The following is a 24,551-nucleotide window of genomic DNA, read 5'->3' on the forward strand; positions in this document are numbered from 1 at the left end:
TTTATTTCAATTTAATAAAAATATCAGTATAATCCAAATAAGACAAAATCATCAACGGCTACAGCTATAGTAGCGGGCGACCGGACCACTCGCCGGCCGCGCTCCTCTAGCCTCGAACCGGCTCCGAATCACGACCTGTATTCCAGGCTCTCTCTTTTGGACTCATATAGTAACCCTGGGGTAGCGGCAGCTCCGACCCGTCACCCATGTCCGTGACCCCTCGGATCCTATCTAATGGGTGCAATTCCACTCGAATTCTTCTTCAGTCCGGTAAGGTAAGTCCGTCTTATACGCTTCCTAGAATCAAAACCTGAAAATGTGCGAACTTGTATGCATGTCTTTGTGTGAAAATGTATAAGAGGTTAATTTTGGTGTGTGGTGGTTGTAGTTAACTTCCAGAATCATCAAGAGTGATGATGGAGAGGATGGAATGGTGCATACTGTGTCATTTATCGGCTCTGGGTACTTTTACGGCATTCGTACTCTCGCCTCAGGGATTTATTCCAGAAAATTATTGGTTCCAGTGGAGAGGCAGGATTATTACTAAAGAAATTATGGGTTCGTGTGGGGGAGACGAGATTATTTCCTAAATAAAATCGAGCGGGAGGGTAGGAATGCCTCTACCAAGAGCGGACAATCTCTTGGATGTAAAAATATGATTCACAGTCATGGATGGAATGCTTGCTGTTCTTGCTATCTTAACTCTCTCAAGTTCAAGGTTTGTTTTTTACTTCCATTGGCATAAATATTGTTGTTAAGGATTAGGTTTTTGCTGTTAATTTGTTCCTTTGGTTAACATACGGCAAAATGAATGCTTCTATATGTGATTCAAAGGTGAATCTGTTTCATATATGTTTATGGTTAACATATATATATCATCTAAAATGAAAATTGCCGAGTATTGGAAGCATTAGCTAACTGTGACGGTCTTTGAAAATTTCTCAATCCTCATGCATATCGTTAATAAACTTGGCTTTTTCAATGGTTTTTAGGGGGTAATAAGTAACATTTGGAAGATTCTTGAGGAAGTAGTGCCTTTCATTATACACCATGGCCTCCAGGCTCCAGTCCTCGACTCCTCTGGCAAGTCCACATATGTCTCTCCAATTGTGATTGCCAAGGTTGGTTTGATCTATTTCACACTCTATTTTACACTCTGTTTGCTGTTAAGAGTGTACAGATTTTCTGCCTATTTGGTTTCTGGTCTCAGTTCCTTCCTCCATTATCAGAACGAATGTTGAGCAGCTAAAATTTTGACTTCTGTCCATAGTTCTGCTGGCCAATACAGGCCCCATGGGTGTTGATGCATACAAGGTCTCATCTTTATTAGTGTATTGTGATCTGTGGACCAGGCGGTGAAGCTCAGAAAAAAAAGAAGCAGTTCAATGCTTTCAATGCACATTGATTTCAGCTTATTTATTTGGCAAGGTTGATGCAAAGCTACTAGGCACTGTTGAGGTGACATCAAATATACACAGATGTCAACAATAAATGAAAAACCACTCGTCGACTTGTTCGTAAAATTCCTCCCCATAGTTCTTTCCCTTTCATTTCGTTCTCAAGAAACAAGTGGATAAGAAGAGTGGCTGGTGATTGCTACAATGTAGTATTACAGTAGGTCTTGCACTAGTAGCCTTTTGAGATCAAGAAAATTCTATATCTATGGAATGCCATTTGGGTTGTTACAAATGGCAATATATTAATTTTAATGTAATATTGGTCTGGGTTTGGTTGACTTTTATGATATATTTGTACTTTCTCCCACACCCAAATACATGAATTTCAATTGTTTGATCAAGTAGGAATCCAGCAAGATTGACGAAATATCTGAATTACTGGTTCTGTTTATAAATAAATAAATAAATAAATATATATATATATATATATATATATATATATTGGGTTGCTTATGGCAGGCCTGATGAATCCAAGAAAGGCCAAACTTTTGCATAGGAAGTCTCTCAAACAACAATGAGCAGTTCAGAGTAGTGAACTATAAAGTGACAGTCAAGGAAAATACATTATTGAGTACCTTCACCTAGATTCAGTGATTGATTTCTTTTCTGTGTATTCTGTTGTTTTGTTTCCACCGTTGTATGTTGAAGAAAGGCCATCATTGTTGAGCTATTATACTACAAAAGTCAGCTTGAATTGTCAGTTCTGAATATTATCTGATTGTAGAAAGTTCTCTCTTTTCATTGATGAAAATTTGAGATCTTATCGTGATGGCAGAGTCAACAAAGAGAGGAAAGCTGAGATTGAGCAAGCCGTATGCTTTCTCATGTTTTCGACCTTGCGTATCTTATCATGCTTCAGTTCAGGAGCTTTTTGGACAGCCAGGATTCTCAGGGGTGGTTTTCTGCAATGAGCCTCAACTTCACCAGAAGAAACCATACAAGTACCCCAATAACCATATTTCCTCTACCAAGTACAATGTTGTGACTTTTGACTTTTCTTCCCAAAGCTCTCTTTGAGCAATTCCGAAGAGTAGCCAATCTTTATTTTCTCCTGGCAGCAGTGTTGTCTGTCACTTCTTTGACCCCTTTCTCTCCAGTAAGTATGATTGCTCCATTGGTTTTTGTGGTGGGGATTAGCATGCTTAAAGAGGCTGCAGAGGATTGGCAAAGGTTCTTACAGGTAATTTAGAACAAGCAACACTTATTGCATTTTTTTTCTTCCTACATTATCAGCTATCGACACTCATAATGCTTTAGAATGTTGTGTTAGTAGATCATCCACCACAATTCACTTTGGATTTTCCGTCTTTGCTGCAAGATTCTAACATGCTTTTAGTCTTAGAGTCGATCTATTTTGGGGTTTCACATATGTTTGTATTTGGATGACTTGCATATTTTAATTGTTTAACTATGAAATCATACTCTGATCTGTCAAGAAGATAGATAATGTCCTGTTGCCTATAATGGCAAGTGCCTATAGATGAACTGCAACATGGACAATGGTCTGCATGGTAGTGATATTCTGACATGCATATGTTTTCCTGGTGTTGAACTTTATGCTAATGTTTGTTTCTGTAATTTTAAGAAGACTTTAAGAATGTTGTTTTAAAATTTGTTCCTAAACCTTGTTTGCAGGATTTGAGTGTAAATTCTAGAACTGTCAAGGCTCATTCAGGAAACGGCACTTTTGTAGATAAGCTATGGAGAGAATTATCAGTAGGAGATGTTGGTAAAGTTAACAAGAACTAGAATTTTCCAAGTGATCTCCTGTTATTATCTTCCAGCTATGAGGATGGTGTTTGTTATGTAGAGACCATGAACCTTGATGGAGAGACAAATCTGAAAATCAAAAGAAGCTTGGAATCCACACTTCGCCCAAAAGAGGATAAAGATTTCAGTAATTTTGAAGCCACTGTGAGGTGTGAGGACCCGAATCCAAATCTGTACACTTTTGTGGGGGAACCTAGAGTTTGGCAATGAATCTTATCTCTTATGCCCTGCTCAAGTACTTTTAAGAGATTCAAAACTTCGAAATGTTGATTACATTTATGGTGTAGTTATATTCAGTGGGCATGACACAAAAGTTGTTCGAAACTCCACGCAGTCTCCTTCTAAACATAGTCGGATTGAAAGGCAAATGGACAAAGTTATCTACCTTCTATTCTCAATGCTGGTGTTGATTTCTTTGGTCTCTGCCATTGGCTGCACAGTGGTTATAAAAACTAACATGGGTAAATGGTGGTACCTTCTTTTGGAGAATGTTGATCCTTTGTTCAATCCGTCGAATCCCTTGGTTTCAGCAATCCTGCAGTTTGTAAGAGCCCTTATATTGTACGGCTACTTGATCCCTATTTCTCTCTACGTCTCCATTGAAGTTGTCAAAGTTTTACAGGCCATGTTCATCAACAAAGATATAAAGTTGTATGATGAAGAGACAGGCCAGTCAGGTAGAGCCAGAACTTCAAACTTGGATGAAGAAATTGGTCAGGTAGAAATGATTTTGTCGGATAAAACGGGGACTTTGACATGTAACCAGATGGAGTTCAGGAAGTGCTCAATTGCAGGAGCTTCATATGGGGGAGATATAGCTGACATTGATCTCACTGCATTGAAAAGAATGAACATTGATGTTGAGGCCTATCGATTGAGCGTTGATGAATGTGATACAAGCCAAAGCTTGGAAATGTTTGAGTTCTCTGTGGGTGATCCTAACACCAAAAAGGTCATTCTAGGTTCCAAAGAAAATATGGATATCTCAAATACTGGAAACTCGAGAATCTCTGACGTGGGAAAAAAATCTGTTATCAAGGGATTTAACTTCAAGGATGACAGACTCATGAACAAAAAGTGGATATATAGATCAAACTTGTCTGACATAACAATGCTCCTCAGGGTCATGCCTCTATGTCACACCGGCATACCCATCGAAGATGGACAAACTGATAAGCTGAAGTATGAGGCAGAGTCACCAGAAGAAGTGGCTTTCCTGATTGCTTCATAGGAATTGGGATTCCAGTTTTGTCGACGATCCCAATCTGTGATGGTTGTCAAGGAGCTTGACCCCAACTCTGGCAAGCAAGTAGAGGGGTAATCTTCCTGTAATTCTGTGTCTATCAGAGTGATTTTTTACTTGCCACTAATTTTTTCATGCTGTTCTTTTTTACATTTTAATACGGAATTTTGATATCAAGACTATATTCAGGGGGTACGAGCTTTTTAAATTTGTCGGAGTTTAACATTTCTCGCAAGAGAATGTCTGTAATAGTCAGCAATGAAGACGGAGAAATCCTCTTCCTTTGCAAAGGTCCTGATAGGTATGATTTGACAACCCAGATTAAGCTGTTTGTGTGAAATACTACAATAGCATACTGCAATGCAAATACAGTCTCATCATTCCATTTCGGATTGATCACTTTCAATGATTGTTCAGAATCACATTCAGAGCTTCTGAATCCTGATCTCTTCTATTGGTTTCCTTTCCCAGCATTATATTTGATAGGCTTGGGGATAAAGGCAGGATATACGAAGAGGCAACCACTTCACATCTCTCAAATTATGCGGAAGATGGATTGCGCACCTTGGCTTTTGCTTATCGAAAATTGGGGTTGCGAAGTATGAAAACTGGAATGAAATATTTACACAAGCAAAAACTACAATAGGTCCAGAAAGAGAAGAACTACTAGAAAAATCAACAGAAATGATTGAAAGAGACTTACTTTTATTAGGAGTTGCTGCAGTGGAAGACAAGTTACAAAAAAAGGGGTTAGTCTATCGACCTCTCTGTGTGTCTCTCTTAAGAAATGTATGGAATCTGGTAGTTTAATCATCCAATCCTAGAATAATTCTGTGCTATATATATATATATATATATACATATCAACTGCAAGTATTTTACTTTATAGCTGGAATTTGCCAATTGAAGGTACTGGTTGCCACACTAAGAGTAGCCATATTGTGTAACTTGCAATAACAGGAGTCTACATATAAGCTATTTTACCTTTGACTGACTTACTTTCTTCTACTTAATACAGGTCCTGGAGTGCATTGATAAACTTGCTCAAGCAGGGCTGAAAATATGGCTGCTCACTGGTGACAAAAAGGAAACTGCAGTTAACATTGGGTAAGGTTTGTGATCATTTCAGTGTTACTTAACTCTACATGAGTAGTACAATGTTACAGAAGAAACGAAAATAAAGGAGTACAAAAATTAACTGCATGATAGCTGAAGCATGTTCCTTTTTTGGTTTCCTTGTCAATATGCAGGTTTGCTTGCAGTTTACTTCGGCAGGACATGAAGCAAATCCATGTAAGTTTGAGCAACGAATCTGAGTCTAACTACCAGATAAAGGTAAAATTTTATTTTGATATTTATGGGCATTCATGTACCATTCTCATAACCGAGAAAATATGTTCTGCCATAACAATTCTTGGCCCAATACTTTTTACATTCTCGAGTAGGTTTACGGAACATTTGTTCTCAAGTACTCAGCATGTCAGCCAGAGCCATTTCATAGGAATTGAAGATGAATGAGCTGGTAATGATAGGTTCTCTTCTTTTCTAGTTTTCAGGCTATGAAAGAGGACATATTTCAGCAAATTGAAAGTTCTTACCAAGTGATGTGTGATAAAGACAACAAAAATGAACCATTTGCATTGGTAATAGATGGAAAATCTCTTGAAATTGGTTTGAGAAGTGATGTAAAGAACCAGTTCTTACAGCTAGCTGTCAAGTGTGCTTCTGTGATTTGCTGTCGGGTGTCTCCGAAGCGGAAAGCTTTGGTAAGGCCTAAATTCCGTTTCCTATGAACATAGCATTCCTGTTCCATGATCAATTAATCTAACACTACCATTGCACAAATGTTTCACTTCCAGATTATGCGATTGGTAAAGGAACACACTGGAAGGATAACTTTAGCCGTTGGAGATGGGGCAAATGATGTTGGAATGATTCAAGAAGCTGATATTGATGTTGGAATCAGTGGCATGGAAGGAATGCAGGTAAGTCTTGTCAGGTTTTTCCTCTCCAAGACATCATTATCTTTAATGTATGAAGAATTTCTGCCGCCATCTTTTGTAGGCAGTTATGGCCAGCGACTTCTCATTGCCTCAGTTTCGATATTTGGAGAGATTACTAAGAGTTCATAGGCATTGGTGCTACAAGAGAATCTCCAAGATGGTAAATATTTACTTCTACCATATGTCAACGAATAATCTGTTCGGATCTCTGTTTGTGTTCGGCTTAGTAAGTTTTTCTTGGTGTCTTCATGTAGGTTCTCTACTTTGTATATAAGAACATTGCATTTGGCCTCACTCTGTTTTACTATGAGCTATATACAAGTTTCTCGGGGGACATCTTGTACGATGATTGGTATTTGGTGATGTTCAATGTGTTATTGACATCTTTGCCTGTTTCATCGCTTGGAGTCTTTGAGCAGGATATTTCTTCAGATATCTGCCTCCAGGTACATACTAAAAAAAACACCTACCTTTCATGTACTAGCGCTCCTATAGTTCTCATGAACCTATTTTTCTCTGCAATATTAGTTTCCAGCCCTTTATCGACAAGGCCAGAAGAACACATACTTCACGTGGGAGCGTATCATCGATTGGATATTGAATGGCATCGATGCGTCTCTGGTGATATTCCTCGCAAATATTTACATTCTCTCCGCCGCTGCTTTCAGAGACGATGGCCATGTTGCAGACATAACCCACCTTGGTGCTATTACATATACTTGTGTAATCTGGACTGTCAACTGCCAAATCGCTCTGATTATCACTCACTTCACTTGGATCCAACACGTTTTCGCATGGGGTATCATTTGCTTATGGTACATCTTCTTGTGTGCTTATGGAGCATTTCCGGTGAGCTCGTCCGGAGGAGGATTCCACCTACTCTTGGAAGGTATTGGACCAATATATTGGCTCGTTACGTTGCTTGTAGTAGTTGTTGCTCTCCTACAATACTTCCTGCACATTGTCATTCAACGATTGTTCTATCCCATGGACAACCATATAATCCAAGAAATGCAGCACTGCAAGAAAGATGTTGCAGAGAAGCATATATGGTTGAGAGAACAACGGAATGCCCAGACGATGACACGGATTGGCTTCTCTGCTAGAGTCAATGCAAGAATCCGTCATCTGAAAGAACAGTTGCACCAAAAGAATCATCAATGTTTAGATCTGTTACCAATAGTCCTATATACAAATCAATGACAAGGACTAGTCCATTGTTATAGCTGCTAGACTGCTATGCTTGATGTCCATATTATTTGAAAGGACTAATCAGCTGTGTTGTTCAGCTTCTGAATTCTTTAATTCATTTTTTATCCGACCCAACCCGTGTAAACCTGACCCCAACTTGTGTACATGAGGGTCAGATATGGGTTAAATATATCAAATCCGAAGAAAAATGGGTCGGACGAGGGTTGTAATTTTTTAACACCCATTTAACACGACCCATGTGTAGCCCTAATTCTACGAGCGTTGAAGTTGTTTTATGTTGGGCTGGGCCTGATGATTTCGGTCTCCCTTGGCCCAAATATAACTATATGAAGGCGCACTTTTTATTGATCACGCTGGTCAAGAACTTGTATGTGAATGCCAATATCTTTGTGATGGAGATAAGAGAGATGACTTTCAATACTACACGTCTACATATGTTTTGACAATGCATGACATGCATGATTGATAGAGGTTTTAATCACTTGGGTGATAGGTTGATAATCTAGTCGATGAATTTTTCTGGGCTCAAACTATATAGACTCGGAAGGTCTTGAATTCGACTCCATCTGAAAGTAATACCCTCGTGATCCCGCATTAGATTTGGACCCAACTTATCATGTTGTTAGGTGAGAAACTTCATCCAAACAGTAAACTTGTCTTGTTCTCCGTTAATAATAATAATAATAATAATAGAGGTTTCATGGATTCCTGAGGGGACAAAAGATAGGGGGTGATGCAAGAAACCACTAATTACCCATGCAAGATATTGTATCTCTTACTCTTGTTGAGGACGATGGCGTGTTTTTATTATTGGCCATGCTTGTTTGCTTGTGACCAACCAACGCATGGCAATAAAGGATCCTTGGGGTCCCTCCTGTCCTTCAAAATGATAGTGACCGTCACCTCCTTGCCATTTTTGTCAACTCATCTAAGCTATCAATATTGACACCATGTGACACAGAATTTTGATGATAGCATATATTGTAATATATATATATATATATATATATATATATATATTTTGATAAAAAATGATAATAGATATATATTCTGAAATGTTAGTAGTGTTTAATTCAATTATTGGTGTTAAAATTATTGTGAGAAATTATGTGTGGGGTATTATGCATTACGTGATAACAAATGAAAATAAATAGTAAAATAAGTAGAAAACAATTTATCATTATGAGTTTGAAAGGGTATTATCGTCAGTTCATTTAAAATGAAGGATATAATTGAAAAATGATGCTTAAATGGTTTGAGAATTGTTCAAATTGTGACCATTTGAGAATTGTCATATTATGGTTAAAAAATTGTCTGGTAATTTGTGTCCCGAAATGGCCGTTTAGCTGAGCTTAACAATATATGATTCAAGAACGATCAAATGTTCTCTGAAATTGTCAACCAAACGGGCACTATATATGACCTTTTTTATGAGGTAATTATATGTGTGTTCTTTTAGTTCTCATAAACAACCATTTTAGAAGAATAATTTCATAAACTGATGCTATCAAAAATCTTTCAAAGCATTGACGAAGTGGCTGCATAATAAGATTGATTTGTCAGTTCACGACTAAGTTCATAAACCAAGAAAATTGGGAGAAACCTCGAAATAATCAAATATACTTTGCTTGACTAAGTTAAAATTTATTGGAGCCTCCATGCCTACTTTCTTTTGAAAGAATGATCAGTCCACTAGAAGAAATACACAAATTTTCTACAAAGAAGTCAAACTCATCATCCCATCATCAGTATATATCCACTACTAGTCCATGCTTTGAATTAAAAGTAAAAGCATTAACGTCAACAAATTAAAGGTATAAACGGATTAACCAAAACAATATAATTAAAGGATACTCCACCTTGTCCACATCTCTTCCCCCACACACCTCCATGGTCTTTTACTACTCCACATTGTCTTTATGACCTTCAAATTTCGCTCTCAAGTCTTATGACGTATTATGCGATAGGACTGACGTTAGAAGTTATATTCGACCTTGATGAGGATTATATGAAAAAGAGAATATGTAAGTTAAGAGTGATCCGAGGGTGTACTTGGGTGACCTCTCCGACGCTCAAGTTATTAACTAACAAACATGAGTGTTCGGTTCGGAGTTCTCTCGATCAAATAACTAATATAATGTAGTAGTACAAAAATTGACTGGGGTCCCATTTTTTATGAGTTAGCTGAGTTCTAGTTATGGTAGATCTTCTCTCCCTGATCTTAGGAGGCGGATTTATAGGAAGGTGAATCTCATCCTGATTCTTTTTCTTAATTAATTGAGTCGGTCTCCTTTGAACTCTTGATTTCCTCATGACGTTTGGTCATCGTGGGTTACTGAGGAGGCCGGTATGCTTGGTATTACATCGAGAGGACACATTGGTGTTGTCAAGATACTTTCTCCTCGGATAGTGTGCCTAATGCATGCTTCTTCGGATGCCTCTTTCTCAATGGATCTCCTCAGTTCCACCTTGGTACGTAGACGAGGAGACTTTTTTTTTAGATTGGTGGGAATATGATTTTGTGTGCCATGTGTCGAGATTTTAATGGAGGTTATTTTGGTATTATCAATTTTTGTTAGGGCATATATAGTTTAATGGTAGTGCACGTGCACCACACCAAAAGGTACACAACTAGTTATATTTGATGCATGAAAGTCTGTTTTTATTGGATAACTTAAGACTATACATTGACAATGATATTAAAGCGTATAATGTATGCACAAGCTATACAACAAAATCTTATCCAATCTATAACTTATTAAGATTATACTACACAATGTCGGTTAAAGAGTATGAATAATCACATTTAATTAGTAGATAATGGGGTTAGTTTATTGGACCTAAAAGATTTGCTTAAGCAACAAGCCACTCACTCTCACTCATTATTTATTATATTAATTAATTACCTTCTAGTTAATTGAAATTATATCTGTCATGACCCATGAGATGTCTACAAAAAAGTTTGAAAAAACATAGTTAATTATAATTATTATGGGCCTAATTAATGACTTTGTGTTAATAAGAGCTTTAAAGGTCAATGTCATCACATCAATTTCTATGATCTTGTTGTTCATGTGAAGCTCCAGGCAGGATCTTTCATTTGTAATGATCAAGAGAAGATCTTGGATGACAATGTTTCACTCACATTTTTTTTGAGAAATAAAGTTATATTTGTAGGGTTGATAAATTATTGTATTTTCTTAAGAGTGGCGGATTCAGTGTTATTTCACTGGGGCTCAACCTCCCAGTAAAATTATGTACAGCCCCCGGCCAAAACTATCAGGCCTCCATTACTTGGCCTTCAATGTACTAATGTATTAGGCTCTAATGTACTGGACTTTTAATGTGTATGTCCTCGATGACTAGAATTTCTGGATCCGCCACTATTTATATACGTACATTATTTTGTGAAGTACATAATTATTTTATGTTTTTCAGTTAATTACTTCATGATCGGAACAAAATATTGTTGTGGTGTAAAGTAATCAATATATATATATACAGACACCCCACTCATGATATCCTTATCGAAAATGGCGGGAACATATCAACACAAACTTTTGCTTTGTCTCCTTGAATGATAAATCTCTCTTTTTTTAGTTAATCTTATTTGATGATCATATTATTATATTAAATTCTTTTAGTCATCACTATGCATTCCATGAATTAGTGACCATTCACTTCTTCTTTTTAAATTTCTTTATTATTCTAAAACTTTAAACTATAATTGTATGATTCCAATAACAAACTGGTCGTGTTTAGGAGAGATCCTTCTCTTTTTCGAGATTGTGGATTCAATTCCTATCAAATTTATACATATAATTATTATGTGTTTATCGAGTACACATGTGTTGCGGGTTATTACACGGTCTTGTGTATCATTACACAAAAAAAAAAACTAGAAAAAACCCCTCCAAATCAAATATTACCTTATATGAATCTTTTACTTTTTGATTTACCATCATTGCTTCACTTCAACCACAATTTTACTAATTACTTACCAATTCAACCGATTCAAATAAAGTATATACATATATAGCATAAAGAAATGTTTGTTTAACACAAGGTAAATATTAATTTATTTAACATTAGCTTTTGGGTTGATTAATTTACGAGACCAATGATGAAAATTAACCATCGGAACTTGAAACTTGATGTTGATTTTAATTTACCACTAAAACCATTGCCGTCAAATCATTACAATTCTTTTCTAAGTTCACATAAAGCATTTAAGTTACTAATTAGAGTGGTAAGAATGGCGTATATCGTTCTAGTGATCAGAGTTTGAAACTTTGAATCCCCTTTCCGTTAAAAAAGAAGACAAAAAGTAATTAATTTGTAAAATTTCGTCAATTTTTTTTGGCTATGATTGAACAAAACCATACCTAACATGCCGTCATAAGAGCCGTGGTTAAATCAAACAGACAAGCTAAAATATGATGATAATTTTTTATTTTTAACTAAAAAGGCATAGTCAAAAAAATATTTTTTGTAAATAGTGGGAGGCTGACGTCATTATGACTCAAGTTATATATGGCTCAGAATATCCAACAAAACAAATAAAAGATCATATATATATGTATGTATGTATATATAGCTTTTAGTAATAATCCAAAAGGGTCCCATCAAAAAAAAAAGTACTAATCCAAAGGGAGAACTTGGAAAGCTTGGAGAGAATATATAGTAATTAAGAAAGTATTTCTGTTAATACATTATCGTACAATTTAATGTTTTTTTTTAAAAAAAAGTGATTCCTTAAAACAAGAACATAAATGTGAAGATATGGTACTTTTGGTCTATGTTTATCCTATTAATTCATCTTAGTATCTTTGCTTTTTCTTTTTTATTAATCGAAAATCACACAATATAAATTTACCTTTAGACATTCGATATTGGTCTAAACTCATGTTGTCAAGCTTGTACGCACAAAAATTTTTCATCTGATCAAAATTAATATGTGACCATAAGGGCATTACTCCCAAGACCTCCCAAGTTGCAACTGTTTGAGAAAAATGTATGCTGATCGATCTCGACTTGCTGTAATTTCGGTATAGTTAGAGTTAGAGTTAGGACTAAATATCACTGTCAAACACACATAATTAAGCTATATATATATATACCATAATTAATAAGACTTAATTTTGTTTTGACACAAATTTTAGTAGAAGAAAATTGAAAAACTTCTACTATAAATATATAAAACTTATCTATCAAGAGTGAAACTAAAAAATGGAGAAGGTTTCATTCAAAGTCACCAAACCATAAAAAGAATTACTTACATAGCTAAGTCAAACCTCTTAAATATTTTTTAACGGATAACAACATCATATAATTTTACCCTTTGAACATCCAATATAGATTTAAACTCAGGCTTATCAAGCCTACAAACACATAAATTTTTCACTTTGAGCCATGATAAGTTGAGTCAAAATTCAACGCGTGGCCACGAAGATATTACTCTCAATGGTAATCGTACTCATACCAGTTCATAAAATTTGACCCTAATTGTCCACAAGGATACCACCCAATGCTTAAATTCACGTAACTCACTAAACAATGATACTTCCTAGTATGAAAAGTAATACATATAGATGTGATATATGTGGCTAATCATGCTCTTTATTGGATATAGGAATATTGGGATTAGAGACAGTGATATGAGAGCTTCAATTTCGTCAAACTTTCATACTTGGTGTACTAGTTATATATATATATATATATATATATATTGGTGCAATATATATTATAGAATTAACATGCATGTATAGAACAAAACTTGGTGTACTAGTTACCAAAAATAGTTCGGTATACATAATTTTCTTGGTTAGGATAAACGAATCCAAGTGCGACTCCAAAATGATGATCGTACAAACCAGAATTAATTAAGACCTAATTTGATTTTGGCACAAATTTTAGGTGATTAAAATTTGAAAAACTTTTACTATAAAAGATACATCTTATCTATCAAAAATAAATTTCTGTCCGATCTGATCCTTTTAGTCAATTTTTCTCGTTTATCTTGCTTTGTGGAGTGTTTTCTTGGGTATAATTTGAGTTCCATATGATTTGACCCGAATAAATTTATCTTTAAACTATCACCCGAGTGGTTCAACCCATTTAACTCACTAATAATTCTTCCTAGTATGAAAAAGTTATAGATATGTAGATGTGATATATGTGGCTAACCATGTTCTTTATTGGATATAGGGATATTGGGATTAGAGACAGCGATATGAGAGCTTTAATTTCGTCAAACTTCCAATGGAAAATCGATAAAGTTAATTAATTTCTCAATAAATAAAATCAAGTTGGAGGCTTCAAGATGGTCGTCATTCTCTCTTTTACCTAACAATACATACAAACACTGCATGCTGATATTCTTTAAGACCATTGACAAAGATGTGGTTGCAAGAAGAATCATGACCTCTTATCTTTTATGTATGACTTTTTGGCACACCTACGTTGGCTTTTTCTCCTTGGCAAACATCCTCTTCCTACTTTTTTAAAATGAAAACCCACAATAGAATTTTTTTTTATTTTAGTATTTATATATAAATCTATTAATTAATGACACAATCACGAAACAATAGCTCACTCTATTATATCTCTGAACTTAAAAAGCATATGCATATCGTTAAGATTGGAAGTTTGAACCAACTGAGAGTATTTCCCTAAGGTTTTTCTTGGTCTCGTGAGCTAGCTTTCAGTCCACTTTAGGAGAGAGGTCAGGAGTTTCATTTTCAACCGCATAAGCTTCAGCCTAATCTTACCTATCACTATCATGGTGCGGACTGTTATGACAATCCGAAGTCTGGACATGCATTCTCAAACCTTCATTGAGACTCATTTACCCTTTCATTTTCCTTTCTTTTACTTTTTTGTCAAAATAAAAGCTATTACTTGGGTCTATTTTCCAATCTAAGGAGGAATACAAGTGTTGGAAAAAAAATTCTTCCATGTTGGGGCCCCCTATTAATGCTTTTGAATTTCATGCTTTTTGTAATTTCTACGACATTTTTAAACACTTCCCTCCTTTTCCATACCAACCGAAAGAAACTACCAGATTAACGGTCGAAAGCATGTCCGATGAGTGTGAGGGGTTGACCCCTTACTACACTATCCAATAACATTATGTGAAACAACAATGGCGTTGGTTTCCACTATTTTGACTACTAGCTAATTAGTGCATGAAACATGTTTGAGAGAAACATGTTTGAGAGAAACATGTTTTTCTTTGCGAAATATGATTGCTTCACCTAATTTACCTACCAATGGAAATTCCGATGTCTCTGGTTTGGACACAAAAGGGATACATTTGTAGGATAGTGGGTGGTAGGGGACCTTTGGATTTTAATTCAAGACATTTGAAATTAATTGGATGAAAGTTATATATTAGTTTGATACCCTTGTGTTCACGTGTTGTATTTTTCTCAACTTATCATGTCGTCTTGTGAGAAATTTCTATGTTTATGGGTATGGGGCTCGAATTTAAACCCATATCGGATGTTAAAAAATCAAACTTGTATGATGTAATTCTCGATTAAAAATTTCAACTGCAAACACTTTATATCAATATGTGTGTATATATATATATAGGTTATTTATGGGTTAGTGGATATAGCTATAATAAGTGTCTCTTTGAAGCATATAATATTCATTGACCAACTAAGAATGGACCACACAAGTTGCCTCAAAAATATAATTATAGTGTGTCCATATATCGATCAACTATAAAGATCAAATGTCATGGATCGAGAACCTCATTATGAGCTTCTTTAATCATAAGAATCCTTTTCAATTTTCCTCTCTTTACGCAATGTATAAGTATAAGAAGAATTTGTGTGTATATATCATGATTTTGTGCTTAATCTATAAGCATACTGACAATAAAATGTGTTGTTTAATTAAATAATTTATGATGAATTATTCAATAGTCTTGGCACACCATGTTATATGCTGATGTGATATACCAGAACAAATATAATTGTGCCAATTCACGAATGTACGATTGATTACAATGCATGTGTAGTTGAGGGTGAAGGTAGATAGTTTACTTTTGAAATTTTAAAAATGCCCCAACTGCATATGAGGTGACGTTGTCATATTTATTTTGATGTACCACATCAACGTATGTATGATGTGTTGTTCCAGAACCACTAAATAATATTTACTCAATAATCTATACGTATATTGCCGGCGAGAGAGTTGATTATCTCTAAAGCGACTAGAATAGCTTGCACATGTGATGAGATTCTAAACATGAAGAATTAATTGGATTTTTTGTCTTATTTGCACACATGACATGACTAGAGACTAGTTACATACAAAGCACAAACACATGCGGCCCCTGAAAATAGAGAGAACAATGTTGAAAATCCCGTGCCTCAATCACATCATAAATATTGTTCGTTTTAGATTGTTCGGTTTCCGTGGATATATTGAATCCGCACCACTTTGTTTCTCTCAAGCTAGCAAATGGGTCAAGATCCAACTCACTTAATTATGGAAAAGACCTCTAATGTGTGCGAGGGACTTGGGCAAACTTATATACCACATGGTTGGACATCACCCAACCGATGTCGTATTCTTACAAAAAGGACCTGGAATAACTCTAATCTTTTTAAATTCGGCTCACCTAACAATAAGGTAGGTTAGATCAAAGTCTAATACGTAGCCACAAAAATATTATTATGGGTGAGAATCAAACTCAAAATCTCTCGAATCCATTCAGTTTAACCTCATAAAGATTCAACAATTAGATTATCACTCAAGTGGTTCGAAGATGGTGGCATGCAAAATCCCACATGATGTGAAAAGATTTTCCCCGTGAAATATCCGTGGATGATAAAGTACATAATTAATAATTAATTTTCTTTTCCTTCAATTCCAAAAAGTAAGTTACGTCTCCCTCTCGTGCATATAAAACTGTCCAATCAGATTTGGCCACGGGGTTTAGAACGAGGAACTTGTCCTATGCGGCGATCGTTCATTCAATGAACAACGACACAAGGGCCCCACTTTAGAGAAGAGAGTTAACGGTTTGATCACGTTAACTATGCCACGTGCACGTGCCGCCCCAACTTCTCTAGGGGCATGTTTGTTTGTCTCTTATATATTTTTTGTCTTCTCGTCTTTTAGCTGCAGAAGTTGAAGATAAATTAATTAAGCACTAATCCTTTAATTAATAATACAAAAATTACACAGAAAAATCAAGAATCTTGAAGCTGCCTTAGCCTTTTTGAATTATTTTCAACGATCAAAGTCAAGGAAAATTGTACTTGACATATAAAACAAAACAAAAAATGTCCAAAGAATTCCATTTAAAAAGATATGCAACAAAAGAGAGATACATATATGTGTGTGTGGTTTAAAAATACTACCAATTTCCACAAAAAGAATAAAAAATATATATTCAAAATTTATTACCGTAACGGATAAAGGCACAAATATCTCGAATCTGCACTTGAAAGGCCAACTCGAATTCTTCCCCCTCTTTCCTTACTTCCATATGTCTATGGGTTAGATCCATATCCAAGTTTATAACAATAACTGATTAGTGCATTCTCTCTTATTAATTGATATCTACTTCCTCAATTATTTAATGTGAGACTTTAAACTTTTTTACGACGGGTTATAATTAACAAGTTAAATATGATAATGAATAATATAACTGGTTATATTAACATATATTCTTTGTTTTCTTAATATACATCAACACTTATTAGCAAGATTAGTATTATACATAAATCAATACGCAACCAATTATATCCAAAACTCTTTCCAATAAAGAAACCATATGCATTTTGATAGATTGATGAATGTTGGGATCAATTGGTTGAATATATATTAACAAGTCAATGTTAATGGTTTTCCTAATGTGTGTACTTCCAAATAATCAAACTATATATATAAAGCAATATGCAATTATGCATACTCTCTTCTTCTTATTCTTCTCTTTTTCTCCTAACTACACATGCGAGCATGTGCATAGAGGCGGACTCAGCCTTGTAACACTGGGGGCTCGTGCCCCCAGTCAAAATTTATTTTAATACTAAGTACATTAGGTTTATGATAAATTGACCCTAATGCCCCCAATCAAAAATAAATGAGGCCTCCAGTCTATTAATTCTCACCTAACACACTAACTAACTTTGACCCAACACAACACTTATAAGTCTTAAACCCTAATTTTATCTTGTCATTTGTTAAGCTCAAGCCCATCAAATCCCCTCAATCACTCAGCCTATCTCTCTCCCTCTCCAATGTCGACAAACATTTAACAGAGTCCTAAGCTCAGCTGCCCAAGCAATAGGCGATTTCGAGTTTTCGACGGACGACGATGTCACCATTTCATTCCTTGATTTCGAGTCTTCGGGACCATTGTCCCTTTTCTTGATTCCTTCTAGTCTTCTAAATGTATGAATATTTGATATCACTATATCAACCCACTATTGACTATTCCCTCATATGATATGCACGTGTATATAGATATATATATATATATATCCACAATGTAAATTCATATCCATTATTAATGTCAAATAGCAGCTGAACTACCTACATTAAAAATTCTCTAATTTGGACTTTTTAAAGTAGTGATTTTATTATCTTCTTATTTGTCTGCAAATCTATTGGCAGATTCAAAGTCCTGGCATTGAACACAGAAAAAGCAGATGGTAAGGTTATATTCCAATTTCAACTCCTCCTCCTTTTTATTTCCTAAGTTCACACTTAATGTATATTAGTATGTATATAACTATATATATCACATACATTGGATCCCAAACAAATAGATACTTTTTCTTTTTGTAAAAAGGAAAAAATTGTGGGAGAAAAATGTAATACACGATTTGGTCTTCTGTTCTCATGTGTTGTTTAGCAAAAATAAAAACATTTTTATTTTATTTTATGCTATAATATGGTATAATTCGTATATTGGGAGATATGTTAATTAAATGGTATAAGATGACAGTTGAGTATTTTACATGCACATATATATCTAATTGGAGTGGCAAAGATAGTGTGTATCATCCTGGTGATTAGGTTTCGAATCTCAAGATTTTAAAAATCTGCCTGGACAAATTCGGTTGACTACATAAGAACTAGTGATTTTTTGAATCGGTCATTTTTTGTGCGAACCGGATGGATCCCGATTGAACCGGACAGTGCGACTTGGTGTGTATATGTAAAGATGAAAAACTAGTTTTCAACAAGGTTTGATCCCAATGACCTCCTCATATAAAACTAAATGTCTTACCACTAAGTTGTGAGACATTTTATGCCTTAAATGAGTTATTTATTTAATATATTATATTGTTTGAAAAGTATCCCTACACATTATAATCAGATATAAAAGATTTTTTGTGCATTTTTTTATTATATATATTATAATAAATATATATTTAATAACTTAAATATTTTTTCACATGGAATTTAGTTTTTTATTATTATATATATTATAATAAATATATATTTAATAACTCAAATATTTTTTCACATGCATTTTATTTTTTCGCTATATGTTTCTTTGTATTTTTTTTCATAACTACTTGTTTATTTATTTTATATATTATATTTTTTGTTATATGAAGACTCAAAAAACCTATGAATGATTGTGAATTTTTAAATAGAGACATATTAATGATGTATGTCTATATTAATGTAAGTATGATCATATATGAAATATTTTTCATTATTATTTATACTAAATAAATACTTACAATAATGTATTATATTGAACCCAGTTTGAACCCCAATGAACCATTGAACCATGAATCAAAGAATTTTCTAATTCGATAACCGTTCCGGTTTTCAAAACCTTGTGACGAATCACCTCCATCGCTTAAAAAAATAATTTATATGGATTTTTTTTTCTTATACGGTTCAAAATCACTTGAACAAGGCCCACCGATCGAACCATCATTACTTATCACGCCTTTACAAATTTTCATTTTCAGTATTATTGTTTATTGACATCCAAGACTATATATGTCCTGGTTATGTATCAGTTGGTAGGACTAACTTCAGTTTGTGACTCTTCAATTTACCTATACAATAGAAAACGTTAGCTATAGGAGGCTCCCAAGGTATTTTCGGGAAAACCTTTTCGACACTCAAATCAATGTGCTATCAATCAAGGAGTGCTCGAAGCGCTCTCTCTTGCTCAAGTTTCTATTAAGAGTACAGGGTTTAAGATACTTTAACTGGTGTTGGAGGTACCCTTTTATATGAGTCTGGAGAGTTAGATCTCCCCTTCCCCGATTCTTAGACAGTTATGCAGAAGCGTGAATCTCATCCTAATTCCTTTCCGAAAATGGAGTTGCTCTCCTTCTAGACCCAGGGTTCCCTTGCGTAGTGTTGAATGACCGGGGACATCCGAGGTGTTATGCTCTGTTTTATATCGGAGGGAATATGCTTCCTTCTCGGTTACCATGTCTCGTGTGGGCTCATCGACCATTTTTTCTTCTCTAAGGGCCCATCGGCTCTTCCTCGGTCGGTAACCAAGGTAGCTCCTCGGTATCTTGTGCGGTGTGTCACGATTTTAGGGGGAGGGTATTCGGTACAATCATCATTATTATTCTTATACAGTAAAAAAATAATCTAATATTAAAAATAGTAAAAATAAAGAAAGAAAAGAAAAATAAAAAAATGGATGGGGGGCCCCACAAGAGGGTCATGTCATGGTAGATGATTTTTTGTCGACCGAAAATCTAAAGAGAGCCTCTTTTTGGGTGGGATCCACACCAGATTGTCTTTACTATAACAGTATTTAACTGACTGACGGACTCTTTTTTATTTTTATTTAATAAACTGACCCTCTCTTGGTTCTTGGGTGTATTTCTATATATATAATCACCCCCTGCACTACCTTGTTGCCCCCTCTATCCCTTCACTTGTTTACCCACTTTTGCTGTGTGATTCTCTTCTTCTTTTCTGTGTGTTTTGTCCTACAAATATAACCAATCCAGGCCTTTGTCTTTTCCTAGCAAGGGCAAACTACCCAACAAACAAAAATTAAAGGGTCAGTTGTACCTAACTGGAGAGAGTGTTTAAGGGGGGTTCTGTGGGTGTACCCTAGAGGGGGGGACAGGTGGCAGGATGAAGGAGAGTGGGAGGAAACAAGGTGCAGCCTCACCTTGTGCAGCATGTAAGCTGCTAAGGAGGAGGTGTGCACAAGATTGTGTATTTGCTCCTTATTTTCCAGCTGATGAGCCTCACAAGTTTGCCAATGTTCACAAGGTCTTTGGGGCAAGCAATGTCAACAAGATGCTACAGGTAATTACTTCTTAGTTCCTCTCTGCAAACCTTTAGTACTACTCTTGGCGTTTTAGGTAATATACTGCGGGTTAAGGGTCCCTACTGCATAAAAACTGCAGTTTTAATCACGGATGTTTCCGTCGATCTGTTTACCTGAATCATAAGATCAAACATCGATAAACAAATTGGACATCTGTGATGTCATTGCAGTGACTTCTACTGCAGGGATTCTCATCCCTATATATTGTTCTTATGAAGTTGATTTACAGTCACCTAATCAAGATTCTTTGTGGGAAGAAACAAAGGGGTACTACATATATATGCATTAAGTACTTTCATATATGGAATTCAAATGGTCTTTGTCAACATTTTCAATTTGGATTTCCACGTCATGATCAATAAGATATCACTTTTTGACAAGAAGTTAGTGGTTGATTTTTAATGCAAACTTTTGGAATTTTTATTTCTTTATTATCTTTAAGTGAAGATGTCAATTTTCTTCCAATTTTAACGTTTTATTATTTCTGTGGGCCCACTCATATGACTTAAAAATTTAAAGTATGCAACATTTGTACCGTTACATTGTTTATTTGAGATTAACAAGCGGTGACTCGATTGATAATCAGCTTGGTTAGACATGTGTGTTCAATGTTTGATTTCAATGAGACATATATTTCTCAATGGTATTTTAAAAAAAATTGTTTATTTTTGAACATAGAGTATAATATATTACACAATCTACATCCAACGGTTTAGAACAATTCAATATTTGTTATGTCTTTTTTTATGAATTTATTTTTCATACAAAATACGCACCGTTCGATTTCAAAATCATGTATTTTTTAAATAATTACCCCTCATTCCCCAATATATCAGCATCAAATGATGTAAGCATGACGAGCATGGCCTTTAGGCCCATGGGCCCTGACTTTGGCTCTACCGGATTTATATCTTAAGCTAAATCCCAAAATCGGTTCTGGAATTTGCAGGAACTGCCGATCCATCAGCGAGGGGACGCGGTTAGTAGCATGGTGTATGAAGCCAACGCCAGGGTCCGTGACCCGGTCTACGGGTGTGTTGGGGCCATATCATCTCTACAGCAACAAGTAGATGTGCTCCAGACCCAACTGGCCCAGGCTCAAGCTGAGGTGGTGCATCTCAAGGTGAGGCAGACAGCAACTTTCCCTCACCATGGGGTGGGCCTGGCTAGCCCAAGTAATAGCGGGTCGCCTCCGTACAGGCTCATGGGTTCACAGGGAAAGCCCATTTTTGAGATGGACATGGTGGACCAAGCCAGTTTGGAAGATTCAATGTGGTCATGCTAGTTTTTTTGAAAAAAGTCATGCCCTACTATATATGATATATCTAGATTAGTTCATTTTGACCTAAGTTAAAAGAATTAAACTTGATTTGGTCATTAATCATTATACATCCACATGAAGGTATTAGCAGTAGTGCTGATGGTGGTGGAGACTATATATATATATATATATAGCTACTTTTGTTTGTAAGGGTCTTTCCCTCTTTTCTCCTTAACTAGGTTGTGAATATGACTTGTTAACTTTATATATGGTGGATTATAATTATATACGCGTTTGAAGTACTTTTCTTCAACAATGGTTGCAATAATCTTAGTTGTGGGGGCGAATACATGACATTGAACAAATAAATTTTGGATGGAATGATAAAGTTGATTGTGGTAAACAGTAACTCTTTGTAGATGTAGTTGTCGTAATTTCAACTCCCACGCTCAATAATTTCGACATTATTTCTTTGCATGGGCCAAAAGATCATGAAAGATTTTATAAAGTTAACTCTCCTATATGGTCTTCGGCATCATTCTCCCCACATAGACTTTTGTCCGCTCTTGCCTATCGCCAACGTGAAGTGGGCTGGATTGACGACGGGAGTTTAGATATGTCCACCACATTCAGTGACTCAAATCCCCTACCAAATGTTAGTACTTGGTTTGGAATCTTTGGATCATGTAATTTTGTTGGGATACACATTCGTATCCCACATCAGTTAAATTTGGGGATGACATGTCCACCACATTCAGTGACTTCCAAAATTACTGCAGTTTTTTACAGTTGACATGTATATGGTAAAATTTGAACAACAAAATCAGATGCAAAATAAATCTGTCTTTTTTTTTTTTGGGCATTGTCAAAACACAAGCACTACATACATACACATATCACAAATTTAATACAAACAAGCATATTCCATCACTCAACCTCCTCCACCTGCCACCAACTGAAACCTCTTGTTCTTCCATCCTCAGCCTCCCCAGTCCTTCCCATCTCTGCCACCAAAATCAATAACAACAACAACGATTAACATAGTTACTTTTTTTTTGGGTAACGTAGAATTCACCTAGTTGTTTAACTACCCGGTAAACCCCAAATCACACGGAAGATCCTGCAATCTCATAGACGAATTGAGATTTGGACCGAGGTCCAATACGGAAAGATAGTGTAGGGTGTCATTCACACACTGTGCTAAGTAAGGATCCATCTAACAAATTACAATAATAGAAATATCCATGGACTTGAACTCACGGCCTCCCGCTTGTGCTGAGAGTTACCACGACCAAGCAGACTGAGATTTAGACACAGTTACTTGATTTATATGAATATTGAAGTAGAAATCAATTAATCCAATTTACCTTACATTTGCAGTTAGACATCCTTGGCAATAAGTTCACCATTGACCAACTCTCTGTAGGCAGCAATAGGCCATGAAAACCCTCTGAAGATCAACCTGGAAGCCAAAGGCACATCAATGATTATCTCCTTCATGGTTGGCTTCTTGTCATCCCTAATAGCAATCAAGTAACTCCTCCCAACCCATCCAATCCACCCAGCAATGTAAAGGAACAATATTCCAGGTGTGATGAACTCCCCCCAATGCCTCTGGTCACCGCTCACAATCAAATGAGGCAACCCATCAGACCCACATAGCAATCCATACTTCCCATAGTTCTCGAACCTCTTCGAGGTCTTCTCCATTGTTGCTTTGATTGCCAGAGCCGGTGCACTATCTGGGGCATAAAGCTTTAATGAAGATTCCAGCTTTTTGAGCTCCTGCTTCTCACGCTTGGCGAATTGCTTGGACTCCTTGCAAGGCGTGAGCCCGGAGATTTCTGCAACCGCGGGGAGCGGAGCGGAGAGGAGGACGGAGGAGAGGGCAAGAGCAGCAGAGAATGCCTGAAGTGGGTTTGCTGTGGTGGGTTTCTCAGGGGATTGAGAGGCTGAGCAGAGGATGGTGGGTTTGGCTGATTTTGGGGTCAATTGAGAACAAATCTTGGGCTTCAATATGGGTTTTGAGAGATTTGTTGGAATTGTTAGAGACATCTTGCTCTTCTTCTTCTTCTTCTTCTGATGTGTGAAGGAGAGAAGACAGGGAGAGTAGAGTGAATGAGGGAGGAGAGAATGGTTTTAGATTCAGGAAAAGAAGGATTAATGGCGGAGAGGGAGGATAAGGTGAAAGGAGTAGAGAGGCTGAATTGGAGGGTTGTTATTGGTTGAGACTTGTGTTAGATATCCCAGTCTTTCCTTTGGATAAGAGATTTGATACATTATTGGCCAGTGTGTTCGTGTGCTCTCC

The 24,551-nt window shown here is 35.9% G+C and overlaps 2 protein-coding genes, 1 long non-coding RNA gene and 1 pseudogene across 4 annotated transcripts; 3 read left to right on the plus strand and 1 right to left on the minus strand.

The window, feature by feature from the left end:
- The first annotated feature begins 72 nt into the window (after positions 1-72).
- On the plus strand, positions 73-1,798 carry LOC119998534. The gene is made up of 3 exons (XR_005468275.1): positions 73-275; positions 389-718; positions 993-1,798. It is a non-coding gene; the product is annotated as an uncharacterized LOC119998534 (long non-coding RNA).
- Positions 1,799-2,225: 427 nt separating this feature from the next.
- On the plus strand, positions 2,226-7,794 carry LOC119996499 (annotated as a pseudogene).
- Positions 7,795-20,538: 12,744 nt separating this feature from the next.
- On the plus strand, positions 20,539-22,532 carry LOC119995113 (LOB domain-containing protein 4-like). Its single transcript, XM_038841504.1, has 2 exons — positions 20,539-20,960; positions 21,932-22,532. Exons 1-2 carry the CDS (start codon positions 20,784-20,786, stop codon positions 22,265-22,267), a joined length of 513 nt encoding a protein of 170 aa, XP_038697432.1. The 5' UTR covers positions 20,539-20,783; the 3' UTR covers positions 22,268-22,532.
- Positions 22,533-23,066: 534 nt separating this feature from the next.
- Positions 23,067-24,535, minus strand: LOC119995101 (photosystem I reaction center subunit III, chloroplastic). 2 transcript variants are annotated; one of them, XM_038841494.1, is made up of 2 exons: positions 23,616-24,535; positions 23,067-23,247 (listed from the first exon to the last, which is right to left on the minus strand). In XM_038841494.1, the coding sequence occupies exon 1, from the start codon at positions 24,296-24,298 to the stop codon at positions 23,624-23,626; it is 675 nt and encodes a 224-aa protein (XP_038697422.1). In that variant the 5' UTR covers positions 24,299-24,535; the 3' UTR covers positions 23,067-23,247; positions 23,616-23,623. The 2 variants fall into 2 exon arrangements, with proteins under 2 accessions (XP_038697422.1, XP_038697413.1); XM_038841485.1 differs by having other exon boundaries at positions 23,611-24,528.
- Positions 24,536-24,551: the final 16 nt, after the last annotated feature.

Source organism: Tripterygium wilfordii, chromosome 1 (genome assembly GCF_013401445.1).
Source record: "Tripterygium wilfordii isolate XIE 37 chromosome 1, ASM1340144v1, whole genome shotgun sequence".
Lineage (NCBI taxonomy): Eukaryota > Viridiplantae > Streptophyta > Magnoliopsida > Celastrales > Celastraceae > Tripterygium > Tripterygium wilfordii.